This window comes from Sciurus vulgaris (assembly GCF_902686455.1).
Source record: "Sciurus vulgaris genome assembly, chromosome: 8".
NCBI lineage: Eukaryota > Metazoa > Chordata > Mammalia > Rodentia > Sciuridae > Sciurus > Sciurus vulgaris.
The window spans coordinates 105,658,532-105,671,641 of NC_136468.1; the positions used below are offsets into that span (position 1 = coordinate 105,658,532).

General features: G+C 46.3%; 1 protein-coding gene across 3 annotated transcripts; it reads left to right on the forward strand.

Moving 5' to 3' along the window:
• The first annotated feature begins 6,843 nt into the window (after positions 1-6,843).
• Positions 6,844-11,661, forward strand: IGFBP1 (insulin like growth factor binding protein 1). Of its 3 annotated transcripts, none has more exons than XM_079152382.1 (4): positions 6,844-7,361; positions 8,803-8,987; positions 9,984-10,112; positions 10,955-11,661. In XM_079152382.1, exons 1-4 carry the CDS (start codon positions 6,992-6,994, stop codon positions 11,084-11,086), a joined length of 816 nt encoding a protein of 271 aa, XP_079008508.1. In that variant the 5' UTR covers positions 6,844-6,991; the 3' UTR covers positions 11,087-11,661. The 3 variants fall into 3 exon arrangements, with proteins under 3 accessions (XP_079008508.1, XP_079008506.1, XP_079008507.1); XM_079152380.1 differs by having other exon boundaries at positions 6,845-7,367; XM_079152381.1 differs by having other exon boundaries at positions 6,845-7,367; positions 9,987-10,112.
• The last annotated feature ends 1,449 nt before the right edge of the window (positions 11,662-13,110 follow it).

A 13,110-nucleotide genomic window follows, 5' to 3' on the forward strand; every position in this document is an offset into this window, starting at 1 on the left:
TGCAAAAAGCAACTTTACCAAGAAGCATGTTCCTTCAGTTACTCTGATGTAGATACCCACCCTCTTTACTCACAGACACCAGGCAGCCACAGCTCTGTGAAGGCAGGCCTGGATCTGCCTTGAGAGATGTCCACAGGAAACGGGGCTCTGGATCTAGGGTACATTGGCTTTGTCATTTGAGGGAAATTGCATAATCCTTCTGAACCTGTGTTTGACTAGCAAAATGTATCAGTGATGTGTGTGAAATGAAATAACAGGTACGGCGATTAGTCATTACGGTGCACTGGGAACAGTCAGTGGTTGGCAGAGAGCATGGTGCACCAGGAAGGGCAGTGACAGGTGAGGGGGAAGAAAGGAGAGCATCTTACAACCTGAAGAGGAAAAGAAAACATGAGATGAATTCCCCCATAAACCTGTCAGAGAGATAATTTTCCATGATTCAGACCCTTGATGCACACACAATGATGTGAGCGACAGCATCCCACATGATGCACACACCTGTGGAAGTGATAGTGCCCCGGGTAATGTGCACACTGTGACTCAGAGGTTAGGATCCCACCCTTTTGGAGTCAGGGTCATTCTGTCTGCTTAAGTAACTAGAGCCAGGTCACCAGTCCTTAGTGCCTCTAACCATGCTATAATTCAAGACCTTTGTTCAAAGTCGGTGTGTTCAGGGATTACAGCAAGGAGCTGGAGTACTGTGGAGAAGAAATCCACAGCCCCATCCTGGGGAGGGGGAATCCTGTTGGTCCTTGGGGCAGTTGGTTGTGGGCTGGGTGAGGGCAGCCTCAGTGTTTGCATTGGACTGATGGTCTTACAGGTACATTAAGGTCTCTGACTGAGAGTAGCCCCAAATTCAAGCAATAAGAGGACTGAGGTGGGAGTTCACAGTGTAGGGTCACAGGGCCAGCTGGTGCAATAGGCTTAACCTCACCAAAGCCATGGCCTTCTCCACCATGGCTGTGCTTGATGGAGCAACAGGGTGCCCAGAGGTGTAGTAGGGGCGTCATGGCTACCAGAGGCCCATGTGAGTCCCAAGTTAGCTTCTTCTATCAACTTTCTCTGTTTATATAAGGGGCAACAAAGACTCCATTTGGAAATCCACTAAGGGTGAGCAGCAGGGAGCTTGGTCCCCTGATAGCTCCTCCACATTTTCCTTGGCCCCTCCCACCACCCAGCTGTAACTGGATTAGGCTGCATAAGCATTTCTTCCATCAAATGCACTCATTACCCCTGAACCAGAACATGGCACCACTCCTCTTGCAGAGGGGTCTGAGCAAGTGTGAGACCAGAGGGAGGATACATCAGAACCTCTTGAGGCTCCTTAAAACAGAGGCTGGAAGCACCCCTGATTCCATGGCCAGGGGTGGGGACTGAAGATAAGCGTTTCTACCCAGTTCCCAGGTGGTTTGATGCTGGTCAAAATCTGTACACTTCATACAGAGCAGAGCGATGAGGAGGGCCCCAGCCCCCGTAGCCTCACTGCAGGGCAAGGACAAGGGAGTGACTCTTAATGCACCATCCCCATGCTGGGCACTTAGTATCTGCCCTCTTTTTAATTTTTTTTTTGAATTTTTAGTTTTAGATGGACAATACCTTTATTTAAATAATTAATTTATTTTTATGTGATCCTGAGGATCGAAACCAGTGCCTCCCACATACTAGGCAAGCGCTCTACCACTGAATCACAACCCCAGCCCCAGTACCTGCCGTCTTTAACTTATCCCCAATGAATCCCTGAATGCACATGCATCTGGGGGCCTGGATTTACCACTAACACTGAGACTGAACCCCCTGTCTTCTGACAAGGACCTCTGAACTCATTTGACTCCTCTCCTGTTTAGAATCTGGGCTTGTTGACATGACAAGAGTGAGGTGAATTTTCCACCTTGGTTAGTGAGGAGTGTAGGTGTGAGCTATTTTTTCCCAAACTTTCCTGCAGTTTGCATAGCGGCACCTTCATCTGCCTGGGAGATAAGGGCAGTAGGCCAGGCCTTTGCATAGATTTACATCATCCCCTGTGTTGATCATAACATAAGCAGAACATCTTTTGTGCTTTTCTCCCAGGTCAAAAACAGCTTCCCTTCTGAGGTTTCCCTGGATTGCAGTGTTTTTTCCCTTTGAAAGTTTGACTTTGCCCTTGACTCTATTATTTTTCAGGGCACAGATTGCCCAATTTGCTGGCTGCCAGTGGGTAAGCAGCACACTACCTGAAAGGGAGAATTTGGAAGAGTGGGTGATGGAAGACTTTGAGTGTTTTTCATCATCCAAAGGCTCAGAGCCTCTGCCCATGGCAGAAGGAGCCCACTGAGAGGTCCAGGATGACAATGGCTCACATTCATTCAGTGCTTACTTATGCCAGGAACTCCATTATGTCCGTCTTATAGGTGAGAAAGCTGAGACCCAGGAGGTTTTGTGATACACAAGGACGCAGAAATCCAAGGTGAAAAAATGCTGTGTTGTGTGGTGCAACCTCCCCTTCAGGCTCTAATAAATCTCCCACTGTTGAGTTCTTTTGATTCAACAGTCAACACTGATTCTTGGCGTTCCTACAACGAATTGACAGAGGTGTTAAGTGCTATTTAATTATTGGCAAAGATGCTATGTGCTGTCTGTTCACATGGCGCCCCCTGGAGTCCACAGTGGGAGTGCCACCACCATGTGTTTCTTGCCTTTTCTGATCTGACTAGTGGTTTTCTTTTCTCTATAGCAGAGAATTTTCAGCAGGGTAGGAGGTGGTGGCCATCTTCCAGAAGCTGTCAAAATGCTCACCAGCCATGGTGGCACTTTTTCCAGAGGTGCCCAAACATGCTGGATGCTCTTCTTTGCCACCACAATTGTCACAGGATAACCTTCGAGAGACACCCTCCCCCCATGACTGTGAACATGTCAGGTTGCTACTCAGTTTGAGGCATCCCATTACCCATCTCCACAAACCTAACTCCACACCTGTCCCACTGAAAGAAGGGCTCCCCTCCACACCACTTGGCCACCATTGGTTGGGGCAAAGAATGCAGAGAGAAGCTCAGAAAATGCATGAAGGAGAAAATGGAAGGAAGAGAGATGCCTTCTGCTGTATTTGGTCACAGGAGGGTGGGGGTTATTAGGACAGAGTCTTGGAAGAAAACTTCTGGGTTGGATGTAAGAACTCATGGGCTTCAGAGATGAGGACAATAGGGCAATGGGAATTCAAGCTTGAGGATAGCAAGACCTGAGTCTTGAGGTGTGGAAGGAAAGTTGTGTTGTTTTAAATGAATGGTGAGGAGGTTAATTGAAGTTGGAAAATGAGTCAGAGTTTTGGAGCCTTGGGGCCAGGATTAGAGTTAGAGGAGCAAGTCACAGGTGGCTGAGTCACTATTGTGACTCTGACCTGCCAGGCGAGGGCTACTCACCCCACACAGGACTGGCGGATGAACAGAGAGTCCACATGGGCCTGGAGGAAGGGGCCTGATTCCATTTGTGTTGACAGAGGGCTGGGAGTAAAAGTGGAGCTCTGTCCCTAGGTTTAGTGACTGTTTGGTTGGTTTGTTGCTATGAGGCAAGCAATGGAAACATTTGGGAAATTGATCTTCAGGGAAGGGGGAACTTCACTACGTGCAGGATGACAGTGACCTCAGGGAGGGAGGGCAGGCTGGGCACTAGGTAAGAGTGCATGACAGTGCGAACTATCCAGGACCAGGCAAACTAACAGGCACACAGTAGGGGAACCCCAAGTATTTGCCAATAAAGTTTCTCATTCACGTATTTCATTAAGAAAACATTTCAAGTGTGGATGGTGATCACAAATTGAGGAAGCCAAAGAGTAAAGAAAATCCAGAGCACCAATTCTTCTAGACATGAAAATATTTTAGGGAACTACACCCAAAGTATTAATTTAAAACAATTAAAATTAAAATTTAAAATACTAATTTTAAAGCAAAAAATGTTAAAGTAAATTTAAAATCTCAATAAAAAGTGACAAACGTGATCATGAACTTCCAAGTACAATTATTTTGATGGATTTTATTTCCATTGTTGCTGAAGAGATGCTGGAGCTGTTGCCTTTTGAGACTTTCCAGGTAGAACAAAAATGAACTTGGCAAAACCAAGGCACTTTCTTAGGTCCAGGGAACCAGGAAAGTGGCAAGGATAGGAAGAAATAAGTTAATTTAAATTCAGTTATTCTTAGGTAGGTAATATAACAGAAAAACTAAGTATATAATACAAATCCAGAAAGGATACAGAAAAATCCAGACTGTCCTTTAGCCACTTAAATTCACACACTATACTCTATTGCCAAGTAGGCATTATATCTGTTTTCATGTATTCTTCTCAAGACATTCCATAAATTTAGTCACAGTTACTTTTTCATTTATTCTAATTAGCTATACATGACAGTAGAATGCATTTATGCATTTTGATAAATCATACGTAAATGGAGTATAATTCCTCATATTTATAATTATACATGTTGTGGGATCATTGGTCAGGCAGTCACATATGTACATGAGGTAATAATGTCTGATTCACTCTACTATCCTTCCTACCCCCAATACCCCTTCTCCTTCCTTCACTCCCCTCTTCCTAATCTGGAGTAACTATTCTTCCCTAGTGACTCCCGTCCTTTTTGTGAATTAGCAACCACATAACAGAGAAAACATTCAGCCTTTGGTTTTTGGGTTTGGCTCATTTTGCTTAGCATGATATTCTCCAACTCCATCCATTTACCAACAAATGCCTTAATTTCATTTCTTTAAAGCTAAGTAATATTCTATCACAGTTACTTTTATTGTACAATCAACAACAGCATTGTCTGCATCTTCTCATTCTGAGCTTGAAGATTTTATTTAATTCGAAAAAGTACATATCTTGAAGATTTTTCTCTATCAGAAAATATAGAGCTGCTTTTTTTTTTCTCATAATAACCACATATTTTCCAGTGAAAGGATGCCCCCAAATTTAGTTATCTTTGGTTGTATGCAGGATGGCTTCAGAGTAGAGATTGATTGGCTGGTGCATCTTTACCAGAGCACAGAATGATCTCACATCTGTCTCCAACTCTGTGGGAGTTAGTCTAGGGCCAGCAAGACTTCTTTCAGAATCCTTTCCTCTTTCCCAAATGGCTCTGCTCATTGGTGGCCTTGGGCTGTGTCCATCTCTGCAGCACCAGGAAGTAAGGGCAGAGGCAACTACCTCTAACGTTCTCTGGTGAATCCGAAGGCCCTTCCCTCAGGCTTGGATGCAGGGACCACCCTGATTAGCCTTCCTGCAGGAGTAGCAAGCTCCTGTGTGATTGGGCCATGTTCCTCTGCTGCCAACTCCTCCACAACCACTTTGGACATCTTCCCTCAGCCCCACACCTGCTAAAGCATCCTTATTCCTGTTCCAACTCAGGAGACTTCTCTGCAAGCAGGTGTTCTACTATGAGCTATTACAGTGCCCCGCTGGCCTGTCTCCCTGGTCCTTGGTATAGTATTCCTTATCTGTTAGGTTTTCTATGAACCTCAAAATAGGAAGTACATTAGTCACTATTGTCACTTCCCCTTACACTTGCTCTGGAGACGGCATCAGTGCTGGTTTCCTTGGCATTCCTTGACATTCCCTGTAAGAATGTCAGTTCCTTATTTAGCTAAGTTACAGAAAATGGCCTTGTCTTAAGACTCAGATACAGTGAGCAGAAAGTCACCACAGTGTATAATCTGTCCAAGATGTGCCACAATAGCCTTTGTGACTTTGACCTGCCATGTCCTTCATCCTCTGGCCTCAGTGTCCTCCTATGTAAAGCAAGGGACTGGACAGGTGATCTCTATCCCAACCCCTCTCAGGGCCTCCCCAGGCCTGAAATACCATTCCTAAAGAACCTGAAGGGAAAGGCAAACAAGGGGTCAGAGCCAGGGTTGGGGGCTGCTCTGGGCCTGTGACTAGACCAGCAAAGATGGGGGCAGGCAGGTGAGGAAATGTGGGGCTGGAGGAAATGCCGCTCCAGGAGGCCCAGAGGCAGCGTTCCACACTTTCATAGTTTTCCCCTGGGAAGCCATGGACAGGGTGCCAAGGAAAGCCTGCAGCTCCTGGAGATGAACTCATTTCTGATTTTCTTTAAAGGCATTTGCCTTTTATTTTCCCCTTTGTGATCCAAGAGAATAACCAAGAAATAGAAATTTCACCTAAAAAAAAAAAAAGGTTTCATATTTGGTATTAATAAATATTTGGCTTAAGCCATAATGTCAAAAACAGTTTTTGGTCCTGGCTCCACTGCCAGAGTCCAGACAGTGCCTTAACACTTTGAGCCTTGCTCTTTTTTTGGAGGTGAAGTTAACTAGGTCTTTCTCTTGGGGCTGAAGTGAGATTGATGCCTTTGGCAGAAACCTCCGGGTAAACTGGGTTTCCCTGACTCCTGGGAGGAGTCTTCCTGCAGAACAAGGGAGCACTTCTGGGCTTAGCCACAGAGAATCCACTCCTTACCCTTGTTCCCCAGAGCTTACAGAAACTTGCGTTTAACCTGTTCAACCTTCCAAACCCTAGGCCTTGGTTTCCCCATGTGAATCCTCAGGCTTTCCCTGGGTTCAGTAGGAGAGCATTGACCAGCTAGGCTGTCTATGCTCTGAAACAAAAACAAGTGCCACCCCCCACCTGATTGCACGCTTGTTGTTAGAAATGGACTTTAGCTCCAGGCCTGAACCCCATAACAACAGGACAAACATTGTCTGAAACTGGAACCCTTTACCCTCCTTCCACCCACGGTTTGCGCAGAAAGCAGGAGCAAAACAAACTTATTTTGAAAACTGGGCTCCTAGCACGCGGCGCTGGCAATCATTAACTTCCTAGTCCAAGTGGAGTGGACCGCGCTCTTCATAAGGCGCCCGCTGCACCCAGAGAGCATCGTACACCGCCCACTACGACCCAGAATCGGACACTAACCAAGCCACTGCCACCTGCCCGGAGAGCATTGACCACCGTGCCACTGCCACCTGCCCAGAGAGGATCTTTCGCTGCTTACTACCCTCACTTTGCAATGCCTGAGGTCCCAGCTGCCGGTCCCTGGCCGTTCCTGCTCCTGCTGGCGCTTCAGGTCGGCGCAGTTGCCAGCTCAACCCAACCCTGGCACTGTGCCCCCTGCTCCCCAGAGAAGCTCGCGCTCTGTCTACCAGTGCCCTCCTCGTGCCCGGAACTCTCCAGGCCTGCCGGCTGTGGCTGTTGCCCTATGTGCGCCCTGCCTCTAGGGGCTGCCTGTGGTGTGGCCACTGCGCGCTGCGCCAGGGGACTCAGCTGCCGCGCTCTGCCGGGAGAGCCTCGGCCCCTGCACGCTCTCACCCGCGGTCAGGGCGCCTGCGTGCCTGAGCCTGCCACTCCCGCCGCGAGTGCACTATCCAGCGCCGAAGAAGGTGAAGGTACTATAGCCCCTGCCCTGGGACATCTGAGAAGCCTGAAGCCCGACAGGGACTTGCCCAAAGCCCACAGAGTGGGACACAAACGGCTCAGGGGGAGCTTGAAGCTGGAGCCTGAAGTGGGGAAAGGAGCTTCGGTCACCTAGCGGAGGCCCAATATTGTTGGGTCCTGTAGGGAGGTGTCCCTGGAGAAAAAGAGAGAGGCCCAAGGGCACAAGCTTAGAGGAGCATAGCGGAGAGAGCTCACAGGAGGCACCCTGGCCCGTTGATCTCTTGCGATCCAGATAGTAGAGGTCATGAGACTGCAGGGGCTTTGCTCTCTCCTGCTTGTGACAGCGCCAGTAACTGGAGTATTCATCCGGGAAGGTTTAGGATGGGACTCCCTCCTCCTGGCCCCTCCAGGAGGCGGTCGGAATGTCCTTTGTAATATATGTCCTGTGGATACAGTATGTGCTTCCCAGATGTTTACAGAACATAATGTGAAAATTTAAGCTAAAAACTTCATTTCCATTCATTGCCATAGAAAAACAGTGTTTGATGTGTATGTTGCCTCTAAGAACTTGACAATCACGTTGCTTCCTGAATTTAAGCAGTGATTTGTTTGTAGTAGGAAGCTTAGGAAATGCCTCTTCCTCTACTCCAGCCCCATATCTCCTCATCTGGGCTGGTTGCACTTCCTGTGTGGGTCTTGGAGAAGTCTCCAGGTTCCATAACTTGATAGGAATCTGTATGGGAGCACCAGACCCTTCCAAGTAGGGAACACAGTTTGCTCTGCCCTTCAGAGTAAAAGAAATGGAGCTATCTCAACGTTCCTCAAAGGAAATGGATTTCCCCTAGGTGGCGGGTGGGGTCCTTAGAGTTAGTTCTCTCAGATTCTTTCCATGCAGTATCTCATGACCTCCCCTTCTTTGAAGGGGAGTCAGGGTGGTGTCTGTTACAGAGAGGTCGCATGGTATATGGGAAGACAGCCCCCCCCCCCCCCAAGAGAAGAGGATACTGGTTTGGGTCAGGGGATCTACATTCTAGACCCCCACCTCTAATTGAACTCTATCACCTGTTCATGGGATGTGGCATTTTATGGATGGAAAAGCTGAGGTTCTAAGACTTCTCACTAATGGGATCAGGAGTTAAGCCCCAATTCTTGACTTCTTCAGGGTTATTCCTGGCCTCAGCAAACATACACGTTACTCCTTCTCAGCCATTTTAGAACTAAAATCACAGGGCACCCTCAACACACTCCAGAACTTACTACTTCTAGAATAGAACTGGGATTGCTGTTGGGTCATCCATGATCTCTTCCCAGACACCATCTCCAAAATGCTGGGTTAACCTGACCATATTTACATCCCAGCCTGGTTCTGAGGGAAGGAAGTGACTCCGGGGAGCCAAGGGTGGGTGCTTTCAGAGTGCTCATGAGTTTGCTGCATTTCTTTTTCAGAGGCGAAGGCCCCCACGGTCCCTGAGAGAGTGCCCCCTGAGAGTGCTGAGATGACCGAGGAACAGCTACTGGAGAGTTTCCACCTGATGGCCTCCTCCAGTGAGGACCAGCCCATTCTTTGGAATGCCATTAATACCTACAAGAGCATGAGGGCCCGAGAGGTGGCAGACATAAAAAAATGGAAGGTGAGGCCCTGTGGTTAGATGCACTTGCTGCTGAGTACCTTTAGACAGGTTACTTCATGTCTCTGAGCTCATCCCTGAAATGAGGGTGTCAGAGCAGAAAATCACTAAAGAGCATTGGGTTATAGTATAGTGAAGCTAACTAAGCACAAGGGTCCAACTATCCCGCTTCCCAGCATATCTTTTTTTGCCCCCTCTTAAAAAAAATTATGGTAAAATATACATAAAGTTTATCATTCTAGCCATTGTAAGTATAAGGTTCTGTGTCATTAACTACATTGAGCAGCCATCACCACCATCCATCTCCAGAACTTTTCATTCTTCCAAACTGAAACTCTGAACCCATGAATCACTTCCCAGCACATTTTGATTCCACCACTTGAGGGCGACAGAGAACCAAAGTTGGAGTGATTTCATTCTGGAGGTGGCTGAGGGAAAAAAAAAAAAAGAAAGAAAATCATTCCACAAACGTGCATATTTTTTTGGATGCTTCAGAATTTCATCTGGAAATGATGACAAATGGAGGAAAGTTAATTCTTATCTTAGGATGTCTGGCTCCTCACTTGATTTGTATTATTTGAAGTAACCTTGTAGATTGCAGTTTTTCAAAATCTAAAAGTCTCTGCTGCCAAGTTCTCCATTCAGAGAGATCTGTTTTCCCACTCTCATTTCTACCAAATGGTGGGTACCAACAGGGCTTTGTGGCATTGGCCAAGCTTTTGCCAGGGGATGTCTCTTTGTAGGTGTTAGAAAGCATTCATTGAGGGAGAGAGTGATGTTCCCATCCTTTATCCTAACAACTCAAGTCAGAGACCAAACCCCTTGCACACAGGTGGGAAAATAAGTCTCAAAGAGGGCTGATGATTTGACACTGAGTCCTGGGGCCTTATGGCTAGATGTTGGGGTTGTTCCAGCCCATATGAAACCCCAGTTAGTCATCATCTAAGATGATAATTCACTTTCTCTTGTATTTGTCCTAATATCAAATTATTCTTTTAGCAGCCCTGCCAACGAGAACTCTACAAAGTGCTGGAGAGATTAGCTAAGGCACAACAGAAGGCAGGAGAAGAAATTTACAAATTTTATCTGCCAAACTGCAACAAGAATGGATTTTATCACAGCAAACAGGTAGGTGGCTTTATTACAGGGTGTTCTCATAGGGATAGCCGCCATTGCCCCATATCCATGGTAAAGAATATCCAGTCCTACATATATACCATAGCAGGTTTCATAAGCAAGATCCACCTCTGTGGGTATCAGGAAAAGCTAGTTCCAAGACAGCCTCATGAGCTGCTCAATACTCCAGAGACAGTGGGAGGAAACCCCACTGGGTCAGCAGCCTGGCATTGACCCTTGCTCCATCACTCAGCAAGCCACAGGGACAGAGGGTATTCACAGGTTTCCTAACACTTGGGATATCCTGGCCTATAACTCTAGAGGAAGGGAACAGACTCAGTTTAGAAGAGCAATGATCTCTTTGGACATCTGTTACTTTCCCAAAAGGAGAAACAAACTCTAAAATAAAACACAATAACATATTTGTGACTTGTCAATAATAAATGTGATTAAACAAACCATGGCTTAATTTTGAGGAAGCTTTAGGACTCAGAGAAGTGCACATTCCATGGGTGTTTGAGGGGAAAACTGAAATCTAGGCACTGCTTTATAACCCACAAGGAACAGTGGTTCCAACATGGGAGATGTTGCCTTGGGACTGGGCTCCTCTGGCACTGGGCCCATGAAGCAAACAGATATCACAGCACTGTCTTTAACACAGTTACCAGGCTCTTATCACATGTGCTGCTCAACCATCGTCTCCATTTGTGTTGGGAATGAGGAGGGTGTTGGACAGGTGTCTTGGCTGGCAGGTGGCTCTGCAGTGTTCTGGCGGCACTCGGGGGCTGGCCAGAGCTGCACCTTCCCTGTCAGCTCCTTGACTGCTGCTCTTGACCTTGGTCCTGTCTTTGCAGTGTGAGACATCGCTGGACGGAGAGGCAGGGCTGTGCTGGTGCGTCTACCCTTGGAGTGGGAAGAGGATCCCGGGATCTCTGGAGATCAGAGGGGACCCCAACTGCCACCAGTATTTTAATGTGAAAAACTAAAAATAGATGCTGCATATGTTCTTTCACATGAAGTATTTAAGTATATAGTATATTTATACTCTAGAACACACACACATTTTTATATATGTGTATATGTATATATATATAGGAACTCCTTTTTATACTCCACATATTCCTTGATATATAAAACTGGTTTATATTTATTCACTGTAAGTTTATTTTTTTCTACACAGTATCTTGTGCTATATTAATTTATATATCACAAAACACTTCTCATCACCTCATGTGTACATATGGTATTTCAGTTCTTCAAAAGCTCATGCTTCTGTTTATAAAGAGCATGGAGTGCTACTACCCAGAAGATGCAGAAGCAAATAGGAGGCAGTGATTTTTCAAGTGGTTTAAAGGACAGTCAACCTGTATTTAAGAATGATTTATTTGGCACATCCTACAGATCCATGACTGTAAATTTTCGGGGAAAGTTGAAAAGTTAAAATGTTGAGTATGTAATCAAAGCTAGACATGGTGATGCTGCTACATGTGAAAATGTGCATTGGATATATTGTTAAATTCACAGTGAAACATATTTGGAATAAATATTCCATGTGAAAATATTCCTATCTCTGTGGCCATTAATTGAAATACATCGTCGTTTTTGTTTCTGAAATTCCTTCCTCTTTTACCCTTACCTGCCTCATAGGGTTTATATTTTTGCCATAGATGGTGTTTCCTGTCTGCCCCATGCCTCTGGCCTCCTATGTCCTAGCATAGTCAGGGCCTCCTCTGCCTGGGCCAGGATGGTTGTCCCCTCCTACCTTTCAGTCAGTCCCCTTTCTCCCCAGGGCTCTTTGCTTCTTCCTCTTCCTTCTCCCCTTCCCTTCAACTTAAAAATAGGCTCAGGGTTTCTTCCATCTTAAAAGCAAGAAGGAACACTTTGGTTTTGCTCGCTCGATCATCTCCTTTCCTCCTGCTCAGCTGCAGGCAATCCAGCTGGTCAGCCAGTGCATTCATTCTCACTCTGCTCCCGCTGATGTTTCATTCCTGAAAACTGTGACCGCGTTGGTTTTCCCGATGCTGCTGCTCCTAATGCTGCCCATCCCCCTCCGCTGTTAGTGCTCCTTTCCTCTCACTTCCCATCTTTCCCAATATCTTGTCCATCCCAGATGATCCCATTCAGGTCTCTTAGCTGCCTCCAGCCCTGTCTCCTTGGATGCCCTTTGCTGAAGGGAAAGCTGCAGCCTTCCTCACCCATGTCACCTTCCAGGAAGCCTGGCCACTTCCCTTACCTCACATGCCCCACACATGGTTGCCTCCCTGCCATTCTGACCCGCCCCCAGAAGCTCTGGCTCCCCATCTTGGGTCTCCCCCTAATCCTATCATTCCATGGCTGCCATCCTCTGCCGAGCCCCCTGGGACTGATATGTGAGCTCAGTGTTTAAACTCATTTTCAGTGCAGCAACCTGCCCCATGTGGGACAGTGCATTTTCTCACTCATTTAGAGAAAAGTCAAGGGGTCTGGACCCCACCCTTTCCACGCAGGTGGGGGGGCCTTCTGTGATGCAAATCAAAGAGCTTGTAGCAGACTTCAACTGGGAGCCTCAGGAAAGGTGAGATACACTCACACATACACACCCACCCACCCACACAGAGAATGATGTTTGAACAAATCTCTGGGCACCCCATAGCTGATCAGTTGACATAAGTGCATCCCTTGTCAACTTGACAACCATACACATCTCCTTGCACCATGCTTAATCTCCAAATAGAGACAATAACATGGTCATAATTCCATAACAGAATTTGACTATACAACCAAAAATGCACTAACCCCTTTCCCTGAAGAGCGGCAAAGTCTGTGAGTGATATTTACTATTATCCTTGGTAACCATAACTTAAATATTGTGATGTAAAATGAGAAATACTTAAACATTATATAAAGTCATTATATCACATCTATATCTCTGTATATGTTATCAAGACAAAAATAAGAAACAAATGCTCATGCAATTACAGGTAATTATAGTGCTGGTTATGTCTCTGGTATGATGTAATTGGTCAGGTGA

Bases quoted from the DNA above. Each gene is read 5' to 3' on its own strand.
- IGFBP1 (XM_079152380.1), top strand. From the start codon at position 6,992: ATGCCTGAGGTCCCAGCTGCCGGTCCCTGGCCGTTCCTGCTCCTGCTG. The intron at 8,988-9,983 runs GTGAGGCCCTGT...TTATTCTTTTAG, and splicing joins CAGACATAAAAAAATGGAAG to CAGCCCTGCCAACGAGAACT. The intron at 10,113-10,954 runs GTAGGTGGCTTT...CTGTCTTTGCAG, and splicing joins GATTTTATCACAGCAAACAG to TGTGAGACATCGCTGGACGG.